Source organism: Pipra filicauda, unplaced genomic scaffold (assembly GCF_003945595.2).
Source record: "Pipra filicauda isolate LSUMZ 115617 unplaced genomic scaffold, ASM394559v2 scaffold81_size6448238_pilon, whole genome shotgun sequence".
NCBI classification, from domain to species: Eukaryota; Metazoa; Chordata; class Aves; order Passeriformes; family Pipridae; genus Pipra; species Pipra filicauda.
In genome coordinates, this window is record NW_024104998.1 from 4,455,302 (window position 1) to 4,475,074 (window position 19,773).

At 39.0% G+C, this 19,773-nt stretch overlaps 1 protein-coding gene across 3 annotated transcripts; it reads left to right on the forward strand.

Moving 5' to 3' along the window:
- Positions 1 to 2,295: 2,295 nt before the first annotated feature.
- On the forward strand, positions 2,296 to 19,510 carry LOC114002782 (transmembrane protein 68-like). 3 transcript variants are annotated; one of them, XM_039390446.1, is made up of 7 exons: positions 2,296 to 2,378; positions 8,326 to 8,656; positions 8,978 to 9,142; positions 11,861 to 12,054; positions 16,879 to 16,939; positions 17,340 to 17,479; positions 19,346 to 19,510. In XM_039390446.1, exons 2-7 carry the CDS (start codon positions 8,329 to 8,331, stop codon positions 19,448 to 19,450), a joined length of 993 nt encoding a protein of 330 aa, XP_039246380.1. In that variant the 5' UTR covers positions 2,296 to 2,378; positions 8,326 to 8,328; the 3' UTR covers positions 19,451 to 19,510. The 3 variants fall into 3 exon arrangements, with proteins under 3 accessions (XP_039246380.1, XP_027604843.2, XP_039246379.1); XM_027749042.2 differs by lacking the exon at positions 2,296 to 2,378 and adding an exon at positions 2,960 to 3,041; XM_039390445.1 differs by lacking the exons at positions 2,296 to 2,378; positions 16,879 to 16,939 and adding an exon at positions 2,960 to 3,041.
- Positions 19,511 to 19,773: the final 263 nt, after the last annotated feature.

Genomic DNA, 19,773 nt, shown 5'->3' on the forward strand with positions numbered 1-19,773 from the left:
AAAGCAAAGATAGCAAAGCAATTTTTTTATCATACCATGCTCTCAGTACTCTTTATTCCAATGCATTTTTTAATATCTGTATTATCATGGCTGTTATTTCATTCTAGTTCTGTTCTTCAGCAGCAGTTTTTGTTCTTGCATTTCTATCCAGACTCTTTGCACGACAGTACACCATCATGCAAATACAAGGAAATGTACACACATGCATATATACACATATATACACATACAATCCTAAACATCCACTGGTCAGATTATGTGACCAATACATCTGTTCTAGAATAAGCAGCAATCACAAGTATTGAGGCCATGTTGCTGAGAACACAGCTGCGCTGGGCAGGGCACGTCTCCAGGATGAAGGACCACCGCCTCCCTAAGATCCTGCTTTATGGTGAACTTGCCACCGGCTGCCGCAAGAGAGGAGCCCCGAAGAGAAGATACAAGGACTCCCTGAAACAACATGTCAGCCTTGGCCATATTGATCAACGTAACTGGTCTACTCTGGCCTCCAATTGGGAGGTCTGGAGACACGTTATCTTCAATGCTGCTGATGCTTTTGAGAAAGCACGCAGGATCACTCTTGAGGAGAAAAGACAACGCAGAAAGAATCGTGCCTTGCAGAATATACCACCTAAGGAGTCTTTCTGCTGTGCCTTTTGCAACCGGACACATCTATCTTGTATTGGCCTTTTTAGCCACCAACGTGCTTGCAACAAACGTGGGTAGAGCCCTCCCCAAATCTTCGTTCGCGAAGCCCAGCCATGATGACGATATATGCATGCAAACAAAAAAAAAATACTTTATTTCAGCTACATTTGGTGTTGCCCAAGTAAGTGTTATCTGCAACACTTTATCTGCACTGGTCATCTAAATGTACTTTTGCCACATAAAGACTTTATATCTGCATTCTACTGACCTCTCTACTAGCAAAACCGCTTCTCCAATGATTTGCTGCTTCATGCTAGACAGGAAACATCAAGTCTTTTCTTCCCTCACAAGAGAAGCTTTTATTGAACAAGTCTGTCTTGAGTCATAGTAGCCAGAAGCCAACAGGAAAGCATCTCTGGTGGATGGTTTTTTGCAGGCTTGTAACTACTTCCCTTGAACCACAGCTACAGCATAGTGCATGTGTGGGAAGAAATGTACCGCAGGCACGTGTTTTATTTCATGGGAGCCATGCAAGGGCTGCAACTGGGATGAATGTAGACGTTAAGAGGAGATGCTGAGACTAGAGCAGTGCTTGCTATCCTCTGAGTCTTCTGAAGAGCAGGTGGCAAGCTAATTGCTTGTGTCTGCTGAAGCAAGCCTCTCAAAAGTTCGGAGGAAGTCTTAATGCTGAAGAATCCTCTTTGGGAATAAATCCTAATGGACAGGCGTTGGAAATCTCCTTTACAGTATTACTGAATATTTTCAGTCAGTAGAACATTTTCAAGTTTGTGTGAATCTTTTGTAAAGCAGTGCCACACTGGAAACAGCAGCTGGTGGGCAGTTGTGCCTTTATTCAGGATTGTTTTCAGTCCTGAATCAATATGCTCCATCCTGGAAGAGACAATCACCACATTCTCTGCCAGAATACTTTTCATTCTTAGGGAGTTGACTCTAATCCTGTATACTTTCTTTCTCTGGGTGTTCACCTGGGAAACTACATTCTAGGTTCCATTCTTCTTCATTTGCAAGTCACCGTTATTCCTCAGTTTCTTGTTCTGTATCAAATCAAATCAATGAAATTCTATCAGTTGTCTTAAACAGGTTGGATTAATGATTTTCTGAACTTTAAAAGTGGTACCTATTGGTCTTATCAGTCTCAATAATACCTCTGTCACATAAGCCATAGGGTGAACAACAGTACAACATAAAGGTATTTTTTATGTTTCAGGTTTCCTCTGCTTAATTTAGCCACAATAGCATAGTCCATCTCTATATTACTTTAATTATACCTCAAGTCTGTGTGGCACACAGTTCTCCTAAACTTTCTGAAGAGATTCCTTCCTTTGCAAAACCATTCTCAAAACCATTATCTTTGCAAAAATATGTTCTCGACTCAGCAGTCAATGACACTCTGAAAGTTTTCTTAATCAACGTAGACATGAATTGGCTGGAAGCACGTCCCGGGGAGGCTTCTCTTTTCCAACCAGGGAACTGCACCGAAGGCTCCGCGTCTCCCCTGTCCTCCGGTGATGGGAAGCGGCGTCTCCACCCCGGTGCCCGCCCAAAGATTTTTACTGAAGAATTAAAAATGGAGATTTGAGCGCGCAGCCCACTGGTGCTGCCAGGCCCAGCCCCGCCTCCTCGTCCCTGACGCGGGGGTGGCAGCGCGTTTATCCCGGGACGGGGCCCCATCCGCGGGGTCTGGGGGACGGCGCGATCGCTCAGGGCAGGTGAGCGGGGCGGGGGGACGGGACGGGACGGGACGGGACGGAGGGCGGAGGGGGAGGTTTTGTCGCCCCGCGGGGAGCCGGCGACGGGGGAGGGTCCGGCAGCGTTGCAGCACCTCCGTGCTTCAGCCGCGATCCGCTTTCAGGGACCCTGAGCGCCTGAAATGGGAGAAACCGTCCGAGTCTTCCCAGTGTTGACGTTTGGAAACGTTAAATGACGTTTCCAGGTGGAGGAAAAGGCGCTTGCTGTATTTTACTTGTACCTGAGCAGTACGGGTACCAGCGCTGAACTCAGATCCTGCTCATACACCCGACCGTGTGCGCTCGCAGCTCGGAAAGCCAACCATATCCTGGCCTGCGTCACAAATGTGGCCAGCAGGCTAAGGGAGGTGATTCTGCCCCTGTAGTCCGCTCCAGGTGTGAGACATCACCTGGAGTACTGCATCCAGCTCTGGGGTCCTCAGCACAGTAAAGACATGGACCTGTTGGGTCTAGAGAAGGACCACAAAGATGATCAGAGGGCTGGAGCAGGTCTCCTGTGAAGACAGGCTGACAGAGTTAGGACTGTTCAGCCTGAGGAAGAGAAAAGTCCTGGGAGACCTCATGGCAGCGTTCCAGTATCTGAAGAGGGTCTACGAGAGAGCTGGAGATGGACTTTTTGTTTGGGTATGTAGTGACAAGGAGGAATGATTTAAACTGAAAGAGGGCAGGTTTAGGTTAGATATCTGGAAGAACTTTACTGTGAGAGTGCTGAGACACTGGACCAGGTTGCCCAGAGAAGTTGTGGATGCCCCATCCCTGGCAGTGTTTAAGGTCAGGCTGAATGGGGCGTTGAGCAACCTAGTGGAAGATGTCCCTGCCCATAGCTGGAACCAGCTGATCTTTAAGGTCCCTTGGAACCAGCTGATCTTTAAGGTCCCTTCCAACCCAAAACATTCTATGAGTCTATGATTTTATTATTCCAGCTTTTACCTGCCACATTTCTGGGAACTGAGCTGATCAAGTATGCTCGGTCAGGGTGGTGCCTAATTTCCACATGCTCAATCAAACCTGAGTGGGAATTCAGTTACCCGTATTTGCTGAGGCTGTAAATGGGAAACAATACTCCAGGTTAGGTATCCTCAGTGTGTGCAAAAGGTGGAATGACTGTGAAAAGCTGGGATACTGGGCACTGTAATTGCTTGTAGTTTCTTTCCTGAGGGGATAGACCCTTCATTTTTGGGGTAGGTGTACTGAAGATAGGGAAAGCTCTAGAAACATAGGAGTGTACAAGTAGGGTGGATTTATGGAGCCAAATAAAGTGGGTGCTGACAGGGTGAGATCAGCAAGAGAGTAATTTTCCGTGAAACTGCCACAAAACACCCAGGAAATGTAAAACTGGAATTTCATTTACATTGAAAGGTAAGATGCAGAACTGTAACTGTTCGATGACTGCCCTTGTGAAACAGAGCAGTTGAGTTCAATGAAAGAGTAGGAGCCTGCCACAAGAGAGCAGGTGTCAAAAATAATCTCTAGAAGAGTCTGCAGTTACTTTACACTGATCTTCCCACTATGCTTTGCTATACTATTGCCAGGAGCAAACTGGTGAGCATCAAGACCAAGATTATAATCCTTCAGTCATTGCTGAAAGCCAGATACAAGGTTTTAATTTTGTTGTAATAGGTCTCTTGTGACAGCTTTGTTCTTCCTTGGGATTATAGTGTTGGTAAGATTATCCTTATCAACAAATGATGCTTCATCAAGAGCTCAGGATCTGAACAACTTGTAGGAGACTTTGGTTGAAAGGGGAGCTGCCCTTTAAGTAGGGAGACAGTAGTTTAATTTCTCTCTGATATCATCTGTAATTTATGTTATAGATAAAGCTATTACTCTGGAATTCGATGTGCTTTATAGGTGGAGCCCAAACAAATACCTCATATGTCAACGCATGTGTTGTAGAGAACAATGAAATCACTCAGAACAGTAGCTCTAAGTCCATCACTAGATAAGATGAAAAAAATGTAGACAATTTAAAAAATGTTTGGGTTTTTTCCAATAAAAAAATACTATACCCACTTGTTAACCTTTTATAGGATATTCAGTATTGAAGAACATTGCAGCTGCTCCTGGCTCAGATTTGATAAAAGCATAAGAAAAATTTCTCTTTTAAATATTGACATTTGGGGCAATGAGTAACCAAACAAGTTATGAGTAAATATGTTGCAGTAACACTCTTGCATTGTCTCCTAGTGCACGATCAAGAAGGTTTTTAGTAGTAGCCTTGCAATAGGTACTCAAATGTAGTAAGTTCCTATATGGTGTTTGATAGAAAGAAAACTTCGAAACTGTGTTTGTGGTTTCAGCAAGGGACTGATGAGAGCCAGTAGAACATGGAAAAATAGAAGTCCTGTCCTGTTGTAGTCCTTTGATGTTACAGTGGCATTAAAGAGGAATGATGTGACTCACATCATATGGTCCAAAAACCAGGGTCCACGGTTCAGTGATCAAAGTTCATTCTTTCCTTATGAAACATTGGAGGTAGTGTACCACTGAACTGAGTGAGCAGGAACTGAACCATGGTTGAGCAAACAATTTCCAGAAAAAGCCATACCACTTCTAGTTTTTCCTCAATTTATCAATCATTTATTCTTTCTCCACTCTTGGATTCAACTGGAATGATGTTGAATTAGCTTGGATCCCACCCACCCAGACTAGCTGGCAGAAGATGAACTCACTCCATGTGTACCCAACTACTTGTGGGTGTCTTTGGTCCAATCTGTACTGTTAAAATCTGTTCTGTAGCTTTTTTAAAAGTATGATTTTGCACATTGAAGTATTTTATTTTCTTTCTAAAGCTTTTTTCAGTGTCTACATTGACCTTAAAATCAGAAATAAATAAGTTAAAGTCTTCATTTATACTGTAGTCTGTGAGCAAACAAGGTTAAAGGTAGTGATCTTCCAGCCAGCAAGTGATTTTCTGTTAGATAAAAATTGGGATGGAGGAAGAGGAATCAATGAGATGTTATATTGTTTACACTGATCAATGTAAACATCCTATTAATACTAGAAGAAAATTCAGAAAATGCTGAATAATGTAGGATGTAGACTCAGTTCTTATTTGGTGGAGATTCCGCCACTGATGGATACTTTTTCGTCATGTTAGTTGATGACATCATCCATTTCATATGTGCTCCATTTAAAAGAGCTGTTATTTTTTAATAAAAATTTCAAGCATCATCAGTAATATACTTGCATAATACCCGTAGGCCAACTTAAGTTTGGGCTGTTCCCATGACTGGTTTTGCTTGTGCCAGCATTTTCACAGGCATCCTGTTAGCAGGGAGCCAAGCTGATTTGTTGGAGACCAACCTGGGGGTGAGAACATACAGCAAGGGGCTGGTGGAAGGGGCTGGCAACTTTCAAGTAGCAGCTTATATGTGGCTTAAAGTGACTCTTTGAGAAGCCCCTGTAAAACTGTATGTGCATGACACCTGCACAAGCTATGAAACCTCTACTTCCTTCAAAGAATGGCGGTGAATTTGTTTACAAGGTCTGTTTCCCAAAAAATTGTAGGGTGGCATCAGTGCCCTTCATCACATACCAGCTTCTCAGTTATCTTGCCAGAAGTTTATCTGGCTGCTGAGTCTGCAATTACTTGTGTTTGAGGGTTTACGAATAATCTTAAATCTGTTCCAATCCTGTGGATTATCTCTAGTCTTTCAAGTTACTAGAAATGAATATCGGGGGCCAGAGGGAATTTCAGGTGGTTTTAAAATGAATGTTAGGTACAAGAAGGTACCTGGACTTGTTAATCTTTAAAGTGTTGGTAGATTGATTATATGATCTCTTGTTCACCAGTGATCCATATATCCAAATTAATCCCCATATCATATAGGGGTTATTACTGATGCACTTACTGTGGATATGGATATTTTATCTGTGATTTTAAGACAGTTTTGGTACTGGTTGTACTAATCTGTGTTCCAGATCTGAAGCCCCCATAATGATGCAAAATCTACTCACTTCCTTCACCCTCTGTTGCAGGCTGAATGAGTTATTCCAAGTACTGCTCAGTATTTTTGATTCAGTATCCTGAGATAGGCCATTAATGTGATCTTCTCCTGGGCTCTGTCAGCATAGCATGCTTTGCACGCATTGAGGATTTGTAGTCTGTGCTCTTATCAGCAACTTTAAGCAATTAAAAACTTACTATAGAGTAGCACCACACCACTAGCTTTATCCTTCTTGAACACTGTCTCAGCAGAGATTTTAATGTCTGAATTATGCAGACTGTTCATTTTTTAGTTTGATGTTATTGATAAAATCTCTTTTCAGTGACAGTTTCTAGATTTTCCTATATCTTAGTCAGGCATATAAAGGATATAAACACTCATCAGGATATAAACAATTCTGTATTAATTCTTGTGACTTTCTTTTGTTTACACCATGCTGAGCATCTTTTAATACAGCATGTACTTCCTTTGAGCTCCTAGTTTACTATCCTTCCAGCTTGTGCTCTACCTATGAAACTCTTTGTCTTACACCAAGAGATTCTCTTCTGATTCTCTCCCCCATCTCGCTGCAGGGGGAAGTGAACAAGCAGCTCTGTGGTGCTCAACTGCCTTCTGGGGTTAAACCACAATGGTCCTTTTTGGTGTCCAATATGGAGTTTGAAGGGTTTAAGATAAGGACAGATTCCATTGGAATGTGGAAGACCAAATTTATAGCTACTGCAGCTACTCAGTCCACAGGGCTTGTCATGGGGCTTGCTTGCCTTACTGAATGTTAGACTCTAGTGTTTGTTTGTGGCTGCCTTTTGCTTTTGCTATTTGCTGTACTCCTTCTCATCCGTAATTCTGAAGGGAGCTGTGCTTTACACCAGTCCACCCCTGTATTCTACCCAGGGCTTCAAAGAAGGAAAGCAAAAGTGGAGTGATTAGGTGCAGCAGGTTTGCTCATATAAGTGTGCAGCTGAAGACATAAAGTTAGAAAAGTCTAGGCTTGCTGTATTTTATGATCCTGGCACTGACTGTGGCAATTACGATTTGTTTCTTGTACGTACTTGTTCTGGTGTTGGAGCAGAAAACTTGTTAAACAAGTAGCGGCCTGATTGAGGCAAATAAAATCTGTATTCAGTTATGGATTACTGAACTGGATTGCAATGTTTAAGTCTCTGGCTAACGCTCAAAAATCTTAAAAGCAGCCAGGGGTGCTGAAGTGCTCTTGCATTCCAGGGTAACCACTACCTCTTGTTAGGCTGACAGGGTCCACTGTAGGAACAGACTAACTTGAGAGCTCCATGTGGCAAACATATCAGTAAGGCCATGGAGCCCTCTTGGCCCTTGCTAGGGCTGGAAGATTGGGAAAAAAGGGTGTATTGGAATTGTTGTATGGATGAGGGGTGAAGAGCTGCTTTTCCCAGTGCTCCCAGCAATACCAAATGGTGCCCCAGGCACTTACAGGCCTTGTGAAGGAGCCACGACTGCCCTGGTTTTGCTTGCTGGCCCTTCAGCTGCTCACTCTGCTGTTTGATCCCCTTACTGCCCAAAGGGGAGGGAGCAGAAGCCTAGGCTGGACCCTCTGCAGAGGATGGGCAGAGCCTACACCTCTGGCAGCAGTCCTGGCTAACACTGGTGAAAATACTTACCACTTACCCTCTTCTGAGATTCTAAAATGTAAGCTACACTTACACAGAGAAATAATCTGATCAGCCATGTTGTAGGGATCCTGAGGCTTCTTTGGACTCCAGCCCTTCTCCTTTTAGCCCCTATTATCTAGCTGTATAAAAAGGACCCATAAACACATATAGTAATCTCATAGCCAGCAGCTCTCTTAACGTGACAGAGACAAAATGTTTGAACCTGTGCTATGCCAAAATAGGCATCAGGTGTATCTACAGAAAGCTTTTTGCCTAAATTGAGAAACTTCCATGATTAGAAACTACAGCTGAGTTTTTTCCTTCTCCATGCAGGACATGATAGGTGGAAAAGAATCCTGCACTTCAGGACCAATACCAGTGACCGACCTCAGCTGCCTTGTCTACGGACTGGAAGAATGGACTGTTGTGGAGTTCCTGAAGCAATACCTTTTTCATTTGATCATTGCCTCACTCACAATTATTGCAATATTAGTTTTTTTTATAGTTCCTTTAACAATTGGCTTTTTCATTTACCTTTCTAATATTTCACTTTTAATATATCAGAGGAACAGTGAGTTAGAAGCAGATCCCTTGAGTGATGTTTGGGACAGAGCAAGGAAAACCATAGCAAGCTTTTGGGATATATATGCAAGAATATGGCATGGTAAGTATGACATGACTTGTCTGAAGCTTTGAATTACAGTAAGTAGTAAATACACAGTAGTTTTAATTTTAATTTTTTCTTCCAAATGGATGCAAATAAATTACATTTATTGTACTTTGTATGGCATCTAACCCAAAAGTTTCTGTCTCGAAGACTGATTGACCAAAAGTTCCATCCAGAACCTAATTATTTTAAATGCTACTGCAGAGACTTTCACAACTCTCTGGAAGTCATTTAACAAAGGACAGTAAATGGTTTTCTTTAAACTGCCAGATGATTTACAGATATCATTGTCAGTGTATTATTTTCCATTCCAAACAGGTTATGAGCTTCATGGTGTGGAAAACCTACCAGAAGGACCAGGCATTCTTGTGTATTACCATGGAGCTATTCCTGTAGACTACCTTTACTTTTTGTCAAGGTTGTTTCTCTGGAAGAAAAGACTTTGTCTGTCAGTAGCTGATCATTTTGTCTTTCGTTTACCAGGTAAAAACATGCTCCCTTATATTTAAGCATTCTGGATTCACCCAACCTGTTGCTAGTTTTGGTGAACTTGACATTTTAAACACTTTGCTACGCTTTAAAGAGAGCTTTCAAACTGAAAGACTGCTTTTAGACTTTTAAACAAGAAGTTGGTAGATGTAACAGGACAAACAGGTAGAATGTCCTGTCATTTCAGTGAAAACATTGGTAAACCCTCCAGAGCCAACAAATAGATTTAAATTCCTTTTGAGATGTAATGTCATGCCTCAGTAGAAAGTGCTGGATAAGACTCTATTATTGATCTAGTGCTGAGTGGTCAGCAGTGGGTTATGAGTGCAGAAGAGCTCAGGGAATGGTAGGATATCAGTTACCTACTTGCCCTCTACATTGCATAGGCATTGCAGTGGAGTATGACTTTGTTGAAGATTTTACTGTTGAAGAGAGCTCTGTAATACTGGCCACCACAATATATTCAACACACTGTACACTGAGAAAGAAAGAAAGAAAAATTCCATCATGAAAAGGAGAAGATACAGAGAAACAAAAAAATGTCAATTTTATAAAAACAAAGCATAAAGAAGAGCATCCCAAAGGAATATCAGGGAGATTATTTCAAGGAACCTTTATACTACTTATATTAAAAGCTATTATAATAATAAAGAGTAAAGGAAGCTATTTAGAAGTAGAAGGATACTCTTCAGAAAAGGAAGTTTTGTCCAAACACTGAAAACAAGTAGTATGAAGCAAGTTTGATGTGAAAACCATGTTAAGGTACCCCTAGAAAGATGACAAGAATTTTTTACAAGTGCATTTAGTAGGTACTAAGTGGTACTAAGCACATCAGAAGTATGAAGTTGTCAAGAGATGACTGGCTTTTTACAGTACCCACAAAAGAAGAGAAAGCTTAGCAAAATGTTGCAACAGAGACTCTTTTTAAGGGATAAATAAGAGGGCGCTGTTTCAAATTGAAGTGTCTGTAGCACAGATTTTTATTAAAAATGTATAGTACACCATTGTCAGGACTCAGTAATACACTTAGCTGTGCAATTTCTGGACTATTGGTGTCTGCATAACATATTGTTTGAATTATGTTCATGCTAGAGGAACAGAAGGTGCCAAATATGGTGTCAACCTATAAAAAGGCTACAAAAAGGCATTTGGTAAAAAAGACCACAAATAATTGAGATCAGACCTCTCCATTGCATTAATAGAAAATGTGGCTAAAAGTAATAGCCTGAGCATAATTTCTCCCTAACGTGCTCTACCATACTTACTTGCTTTTTGCAAAGAAATGTTACACTTAACGGATAGGTTCTTTAAGGAATGCTCATGAACATATGCTGAACCTCAGTTCAATTTATTTATAGGATTAATCACAGTTACAGGAGAATTCTTCTTGTGAATTAATAACATCTCAGAGTAGCTGCAAAGTAATAAAGTTACAAAAAAAGAACAATGATGATCAGAGGCCTGGCATGGCTTCCTTTGAAGAGACAGTACATAAGACAGAAGTCTTGAATGACTGAGGGATACAAAATTCTGTGTGATCTGGAAAAGGGGAATAAGAAGTGAAAAAATGTTTATATGATACATTATAATTCCTAAAAGTCAAAAAAGTTTTAAAGCCAAGCAAACGAAGTACCTCTTCACTTAATAAGGATACGGCGTTCCTGACTGTAGGATAAAACCAAAATATATATCTGAGTTCACAAAGGGCTTAAACAAAGTCAGCATCTGTCTTTGACAGAAAGATCTATCAAACGTGGTACCTTGAATGAGATTAAATAAAATTATAAGATTCAGCACTGTGTTTTCCATTGTCTTCCAAAGTTTCTGTTGCAGACCTTTGTCAAAGTTGTACTGCTAAGCACCAGTTCTGGCAGTCCATAGTTATTGCTTACGTTTATTTTAAAAAAATTTCTTTGCAAATTATGCTGTTCGAACAGTGAATTTGCAGATTGAGGAAATGCTTGTTTGTGGAAAGTTAGATGGGAATTCCAAACCAATATATTTAAAATGTGAATATAATATAAGAAAGCATAGAATGCTTCCATCTTTCTAAATCTGTCTTTTAGAGAAATCCCAATTACGGAAACAGAGGAAGGAGATTGACTGAAATGTTCATGTGGTGCTGAAATTGCCCCGCTGACTTCTGTCATTCATGCATCTTAAGTCTTACAGCAGTCCAAGTTGATCCACTTAGTTTGCAATTTAACCACAAAATACACAATTTAACAACTCGAAAACTAAATGTTTAAAATGTTAAACATCACATTTTCTTTTAAAATAAATAGATGCTTGTCAAGTATTTATTTTTGCAGTAAACTTTATTGTACTGATTTTTTCCCCTGTATTGAAGTATATAAAAAGAAGGAGAGAGGAATAGACACTTGTTTTCAGATTTCTAGCTATGATGCACAAGTTTTGCTTGCATAGCGGGTGTTTTGATAAGTATAGAAAATAGCATGTGGAAACATTAGTCTATTGAGATGCTCCTGATAAGATGGTTCATCTTCATAACATTTGAGCAAAAATATTTTCATGTCTTTGTCATTTTGCCAATATTTCCTCTGTAAGTGTCTTATGTCCTTCATAAAAATTTGTCTTAGTCTAAATATATATCTAATACATTTTCATTTAGCTGTAATCTGGTTCCTACATGCAAGCAGTGTTTGTGATATACTGTTATAATAATATGCATTTGCTACTTATTTATTGCAGGACTTAAATTATTATTGAGAGTGACAGGTGTTATACCAGGCACAAGGGAGAAGTGTCTCCTTGCACTCAAGAATGGATACTTGGTGTCCATCTCACCAGGTGGAGTTAGAGAAGCACTATTCAGTGATGAAAGTTACCAACTCATGTGGGGAAATAGAAAAGGTTTTGCTCAGGTTGCTCTAGATGCAAAAGTGGTGAGTATTATTATTATTATTATTACCACTAACAATCGCAGTTTATACCTTTTGCATAGGTGCTTCATTATAAAAGGCAGCTTAGGGGTATTTGTTGGAAAATCTTCCAGGCAAAAAACATGGTTCAGAAGTAAAGATTTCTTTACCTTTTCGCATCACTTTAGTCAAGCACATTAATCCATAAGGAGCAAGGATTTTGTGGAACCACTGAACTTTTTCTTGACTGTTGCAAAGCATCCATCTCTGCAGTTCCATGTCTACAGTTCCATCATGCAGGTATCCAGTGCCTCATCTTGGCTGTACTTCAGAAATCTTCATTGTGGTCCTTCTCCAGATTGTCCTAGGGTTTCATTCTTTTTTTCTCATCCTACTTACATCTTAATTGCTTCTATATACCCAGACATTTTCTTATGGCTCTTTAATGTATTATCTTTATCTTTCTTCTCATTTATTCTGGGAGGGTCTAGGATTTTGTCCTTTCCCTTACTTTTCTTCATGTTTGTGAAAGATAGCATCAACTAACCCAAGGTATGTCTACATCAATGTCTGAGTTTGACTCACGTGGGCACTTTTGAAGCAGTTTTTTCATCTCACTCACCATTCTGTCATTCACATTAAGGAACATTAAGGAACCTGAGCTGCATTTCATTTGGCTGAAAATAAACCAGGAGTGGGACCTAATACTCTCCAGTTGCAAATGAGCATTCAGTCAGTGGTACCAAAGAAGAATTAGTTCTACATAAAAACAGAACACTGAAATGTGTTCAGTGTTGATGTCAGGTCCTCAGCATCCTCTAGAGGTGTGCTTCTATTGGTTTGCACTCCACCAATATACACATGGCCAGTATTTCAGTTACAGTTTCCATATGGATGATAATCTTCAAATACAACCTTCTACCAGTAGCTCTGACTTCTTCCGTCTAAATCCACCTGTGAGCCTGTATCTCATAGGAAGTTATTTTATTTGGGTCGGCATACAGCTAAATGAGCAGCAACCCTGTCTTTTTCCTAACTGCCACTTCTCATCCCCATCACCACTAGATACAAGTTTTCTGCCTTAATTGAGACTTAACATACCTGGTGCTTTTTCTGTCTGACAATACTGGTGCAAATCCAGGTTTCATCTGTTCTGCCGTGAGCTTTCTGCTGCTTTCTCATGAATTGCACAACCATCAATTTTACTTCACATTCTTATGAATATCTCATCAATTTCAGTGCTCTTTGACCTTCCACTTAAACATTTCTGTCTATATAAGAGAAACTGTAAAGGGAGTTGAGTTCTTCCCATGAAATTTGAATTTCTTACCATTCCTTTCAGATTTTTGTGCAGTTATATCTCTTTCTCACCCCATCCGATCTGTTGCTTCTCAAGCTTTGTTTTGGTCTTTTGTGCTATAGCTCCTACTGCAAAGTACCTGGAGTTGCAAAATTCATGCTTCAGGTTAATATTTCTTCATAACTCTGAATTTTTGTGGGGATATAACTAAACACTAGAATTCACTTAGGGGCACTTACCCAGTGGATAAAGTAATTTTAGGCTGGGAGACCTATTTCTACATCAATGTATCGCTATGTGGCCTTTTAAAAAGTCATGTTTGATGTGATTCTGTTCCCTTTCCTGTCCTTTTTCTCAAAAGTGTGGGCTGGTAAATGTTCCATACTTTATATATTGTGCAGGCCCATACAGCACTGCTACTAGGTAAATACCAGAATGTGAATAGGATAAACTTAGTCCATTCATATGGACATTTTGAATTCCCTTATAGTATTCTTATGTATTAAGTGAATAATATACTCAAACAGTCAGAAAGAGGTGTCACTTTAACAACTTGAGTGATTTCTAGTGATTTTGCTTTCATATCTGATTTTCAAGCTACTTCAAATATTTGAACAATCTATTGCCAAATGTTTTCCCTTCACCTGCAACCTTTCAGTAATACAGTGTAATAGGTTGTTGGTTTTTTTAAATAAAAATTGAATTAAAAAACTCTGAGTGCCCTTACATAGACTGCCACCATGATCAAAACACATCACAAAAATCCTCGCTAGTAATCCTCTTAATTCTACCAGTTTTACATAACTTAGAAGCACATGGAAATAGCTGAACAGTAGCACCTAAAATTGTTAGCACCTTCTATTGACAAAATCTGTGGGTTTTTAAAAAAATTTTATTTAATGAATTGGGTATTCATTGAGGACAAGATTCTTTCAGTGTGAAATGATCCTGTGGTCATTTGCATAATGTTTGGTAATATATAGGACTGTTAGCAGGAGGGTAGAGAGAATTTTATCCTTCGACAACTACTATCCTGAGCTTACCTTTACAGTGCTGTGAACTCTTGTATTACTTATTATTGTACTCCTTCAGTCTGGGCTTTTTTTAATGATCAGAAGGTTTGAGTGGATCCCTGTGTGGTGGCCATCATTGTAATTAGCTTGCATCTTTGATATTTCTCTGGAAATCTGTGATTGGACACACCTTAGGTAACTAAACAGTTAAAAAAAAAAGTACTGTGCGTTTAACAGTAGAGGAGGCAATATTAAAGTAGCAACTGGATCCCATCTTTTGACAAATTTTAAAAAGGATTGTTTGTTTGTTCTTGCTGCATCCTTTTCAATACTGACCAGAATAGTCTTGTACGTTGACCAAAGACCAGGCATTGACTCATCTGACTATCAGAACTTGTTCTATAATGTAGCAATTCATATATATTTTGCTAATACTTGCTTGGATCCTGAATGAAGGCAAAATAGAATTATAAGGGCCTTTTCTGAATTTATTCTACATACAGTGTAGCCATCAACCAAAGAACCACACACACTTTATTCAAAATGACTACGTTGTGGTTAATAACCTGCCACAGATGACTTGAATGGGGATTTCAAAACCAACTTTATTATATGAATAGACATTCCCACTCTTCATACAATATTACGGAAGTTCAATAGTTCTTTCATTGAAAAAGTTGAAGAAAAGCAAACAATGAAGGTAGGTTCAGCCTCAGTCCTTGCCTAAAGGTTTCCACATTCAGTTTCCACTTCATCTTGTGCAATTACTCTGCTTAAGGAGTCAGAGAAGGAGAGTGTTACTATTTAATGTTATGACTCAAAGTGCCTCTGGGACATATATTTGTCTCCATCAAATTTATCTATGCCAGGGACCTGACCTTCAGAAATACCCTTACCTTCAGAAATACCTCTGCCTATGGCTTGGTTTGACAGGTTAATGGGGAGGGTTGATCGTTTCTGAAGATCCCTGAATTTTATCTGTGTCAAAAAATTGGTTCCATTCTATTTTGGTAAAAGATAAACAGAGACTATGGTTTATAAAATTCTCATGTATGTGCAAGGGGTTTGGACTGCTTGATCTCCAGAGGTCCATTCTAGCCCCAGCTATACTGTGATTCTGTGATTTTCAAGCTGACTGGTTGTGATCCAGCTCAATTCCAGCACGGCAAATATAAATCCGTGGGTTACTGCAGATCTGACTGTGCTGCTTTACAAATGTAAGATTTTATATGTGTACCTGTTTTTTCCAGCTTAGGGACTGAAGGTTGCTGCCTACTCTGTACCTCAATGGCTGATCATTGTATGAGAATAGCCTTTGTAGCTGCCAGATTTCTTTATAGCCTAAGATGTATTTCTAAAATTTAAAGTGTTTTGTCTGTATGACAGAGGGTTTCAAGCATTTTACGTGTTAGACATACAGTATTCAATCAATAGCTGAAGCCAACTGTGGTATTTTTAGTATCCAGTACTTACGTGTTTTTAAAAGATATTACTGGTTATTTTTAAGGGGTTATATCTAATAATTTGCCTTAATTTCTCATTCTGAAGGGTTTACCATAAAAACTTTATGTGTGTTTGATATTTTTGTTATCTGTCAGGGTTTTTTTTTTCCTTTTAGTGGTTTCCAACACTTTGAGTTACTTGTTAGGCTCTACTTAGGTGGTTTTCTTGCTCATTTTTCTCTTGTCCTATGGTTTTCTGTTCTCTGGTAATGATTCTTAACAGCATAAAAGTCTTCTTTCATTACCTTATGTACAAGTAATTCCAACAACAAGCTCAAAATATGTTTTAAAAAAAGGAAAGAGGACAATAGTGGCCAAAAAAATCATTGCATATATGGATACAATCACTGTCAGTTTGTCTACAAATTGTGAAATCTTACCTCAGGCTGTAAGACGTGACTGTTTCAAGTGCAGGTATCTCAAGTGTGTTTCTTTTTAGTCACAGTAAAGAAATGAACTTGTTCTGTAACTGCCTAAGTATCCACCTTCCAGCAGGTCCAGGTCAGTGAGGACATACAATTGCCTTATTTGTCTAAGGGATCTGCAGAAATATTTTCCAGTGAAATATTATCCAAACGTGACTGCTTCAGTGAGACCCTTCTTTGAGAAGCAGATGAGCCAACCATGAATGTCTAGTTGCTTTCTGCTAGACTTCACAAACTGAATACTCTCCTATTCACCACTTGTGATGAAACCTTTAGACAAGGAAACAGCAAAACTTCATTTATGTTCCAGTCATTGGTACTGCAATAAATATATAACATAAAAGTTATATAAACCCTAATACAATGTCAGTAATTTTCCTTACAGATAGTGGCTTTAAAACAGATATTTGTGGGAGCTAAGAAATAGAATTTTATTTCTATTCTTGAGTTTATTTTTTATATCAAGATTTATGGTTGCTACTTATCTGACTGATAATTATCTTCTGTATTCAAGTGATTTTCTTAGCTGCATTAACAGGCACTAAAACATAAATTCAAACCTGGTATAACATTTCCACTGTTTTGTTTTTTTTTTTGTGATCCCTTAGCCCATCATTCCAATGTATACTCAAAATGTCCGTGAAGGCTATAGGACATTTAAAGAAAGAAGTAAGAAGTTAAAAATATATTTTAAGTATTTGGAATGCTTTTTCCACTTTTCTCTCAGATTTCTCTCGCTTTTTTCTTAGATTTTGCTTTTCAGAGTTCTGCTTGCTTTGCATTTTCTAACACAGTTGCTATGGGTTAGAGGTATCTCAGATATGGAAATAGCTTGTGCATAACTGGTTTGTGCTGTGTGATTTGATCCTTTAATTCAGTCTTATTTCAGTGATCTATTAGGTCTATTGAGCTTTATTTTGGTGGACGGTTACCTCAATCCTGTAACAACTTCTTGACTGTCAGATAAAGTATGCATTTTTAATAAGTCTTCGACATTAATCAGATTTCAAGTTTGGATTGTGTTTTCTGTGGCTGTAATCTCACTTTTTCCTCCCTTAAACTATTTCAGGATTTTTTAGACAGTTATATGAAAGTACTCGATTGCCTTTTATTCCTCCATATGGAGGACTTCCAGTCAAATTTCGCACGTACATTGGGAAGCCAATCCCTTACGATCCAAATATAACTACAGAGGAATTAGTTGAAAAGGTAAGTTATTTCTCCTTGCAAAATTGAGCTATGTACTTTGCCTTCTCTCATATATGTACTTGAAGCTAGGTTTTTTCATGCTTCAATAAAGACAAATATACTTGTTAAAGCTATGGGCAGTTGAGGTCCGTGATTATTTAATGTAGGGATACCTACAAGTAAGTATTGACATAGTAATAGTTGATTGGGATGCCCTCATCCTTTCAGAATGTGTGAACTCTGTCTTCTTGGCATGTTAACTTTGTTTCTCCCATGCCTTTGGTAACTTTGATAACTCAAATTATGTAAACTATGTTTTAAGTGCAGTTTTCAGTAACCATGAAAATAAATTTCATAAATAACAAATAACTTTGAGCATCTTCTCTAAATAGCATAGGGCTCTAGAAACAAAGTTCCACAAGAGCTTCAGTCTCATTGTCAAAAGAAAAATGTTAAAAAAATGAATTGCATCCAAAATATAAAAATATTTTGAGTACCTATAGCTTGGTGAAATCAGTGGTTCCCAGGAGCATAAAGGCGTTTGTAGATCCAGAGTTTAGGCATTTTTCAAAATATTAAGCTAAACAGAAAACACAGTTTTTAAAATTTGCCATGGAAGGTGAAGAGAGGGCTTTATGCAAAAACATAAACAAATCTATGAGCTAGGAGCACATGGGTCAAAACACTTGTTATGAATCACTGATGAAAAAACACCTTGCTGCTCCCAAAAAGGTGCAAGAATGCCAGCTTTCCTTTCTTTTTTTTTCCATTTTTTTTTCTTTTCTTTTTCTTTTTTCCTTTTTTCAAGGGTCTGCTGCAGATTCTGGGCTTCACAAAAGTGAAACCAGAAAGACGGGTTCGGTCTGTTACAAGGGAACTGCCCCAGTAAGCTGTGGAGTTTGGTCTTAGCATATTTAGGAGGCTGGAAGCAATATGACTGCCCTTACTGTTATTTATATTCTGGTATTTTGGGGGAACAGTATTTTGTGTACCTGCAAAACTGAAATTGAAATTTCCCATGATGCTGATTTACTTCGTTAAAGTCAAGGTTTTGGCCACCCACTTTGACCACCACCCACTTCAGTAGGAGTACAGTTAGGTCTTCTGTGGCTTGTATTACTTAAAGAAAAAAGCAGGTTAATGGGCGTTTGAGGTGAGCAGTGCCTGGCTGACCTCTGTCGGATCCTGCCCTGGAAAGGAATTAGGACATGAACCTGTCAGGAAAGGTTCAGCTACTCTTTTCTTATATTCACAGTGATATTCTACCATGACTCTGGGGTAGATCAGTGGAGTAGATCAGTACCCTTATTTCAAGCTTAAATCTATAAAGAAAACCAAAAGGAGATAATTTCCTATTTCTTTTAGAAATACAGAATATTGTATGCATTCTCTTCCTGAACTTGCATTTGAATCTCATGTAGAGAATATTATGAATTCTCTTATTATATGCGTGCTGTATATGATCCAGTTACGGAGGAATTCATGTTGGGAAGGACAGACAGGGGTTCCCACTCCAAATTCCTAGTACCAGTAAGGTCAGCTATGGGATCAGATGAGGTTAGTCAGGCTTTGTCCAGCATTTTTGATGAAAACCTTCAGGGACGGAGATTGCACAAACCTAATGTTTGTATATGTTAAAGGCAACTTTGACTTAGTAATGCCCAGCTTTACTAAATCTCAATAATTTGAGCCTATCCAAACTGTTCCTTTCCTTTCCAAGAAAAGTGTCAGTAGGACAACTAGCTAATATAAAAGACATTTTTTTTCTTAGACTGGATCTTATGAGTGAATTTCCCAGTGCCTCTTGAACTTCTGAGAAGTCAGGGGTTATACTATTCTTCCATGCATAAGCAGGTCTGTAAAGGCAAATTTCTCTTCTCTTTTCAGACAAGGACTGCTGTCCAGGCTCTCATAAGAAAGCACCAAACACTTCCAGGCAACATATGGAAGGCTTTACTGGAGCGATTTGATAAACGTCGTAAAAGCGATTAGAATGCTTATGTTTATTTTGTTGTTTTTACAGCATACAGTAAAAAAAAATGTCCTACAGCACTGGTGACTAATAGTTGGTGTTCAACCAGTTTAATTTACAAGTTTCTACAGATTTGGCAGAAGAAAACAGTTAACCTCTCGAGAATATCCTGAACTCAGAAAGACTAAAGAAGATGACTTATGTCATCAGCTAAATTCCCCAAAAGGAAATCATGTAGCCAGGATTTTCCTGGTTCCTAAAACAAGTACATACTTACTCGGAGAGCCTTAGCAGTTTTGTCTAGATCTGTGGTTTTGTGTTTTGAGCAGATCACAGTCCAGTC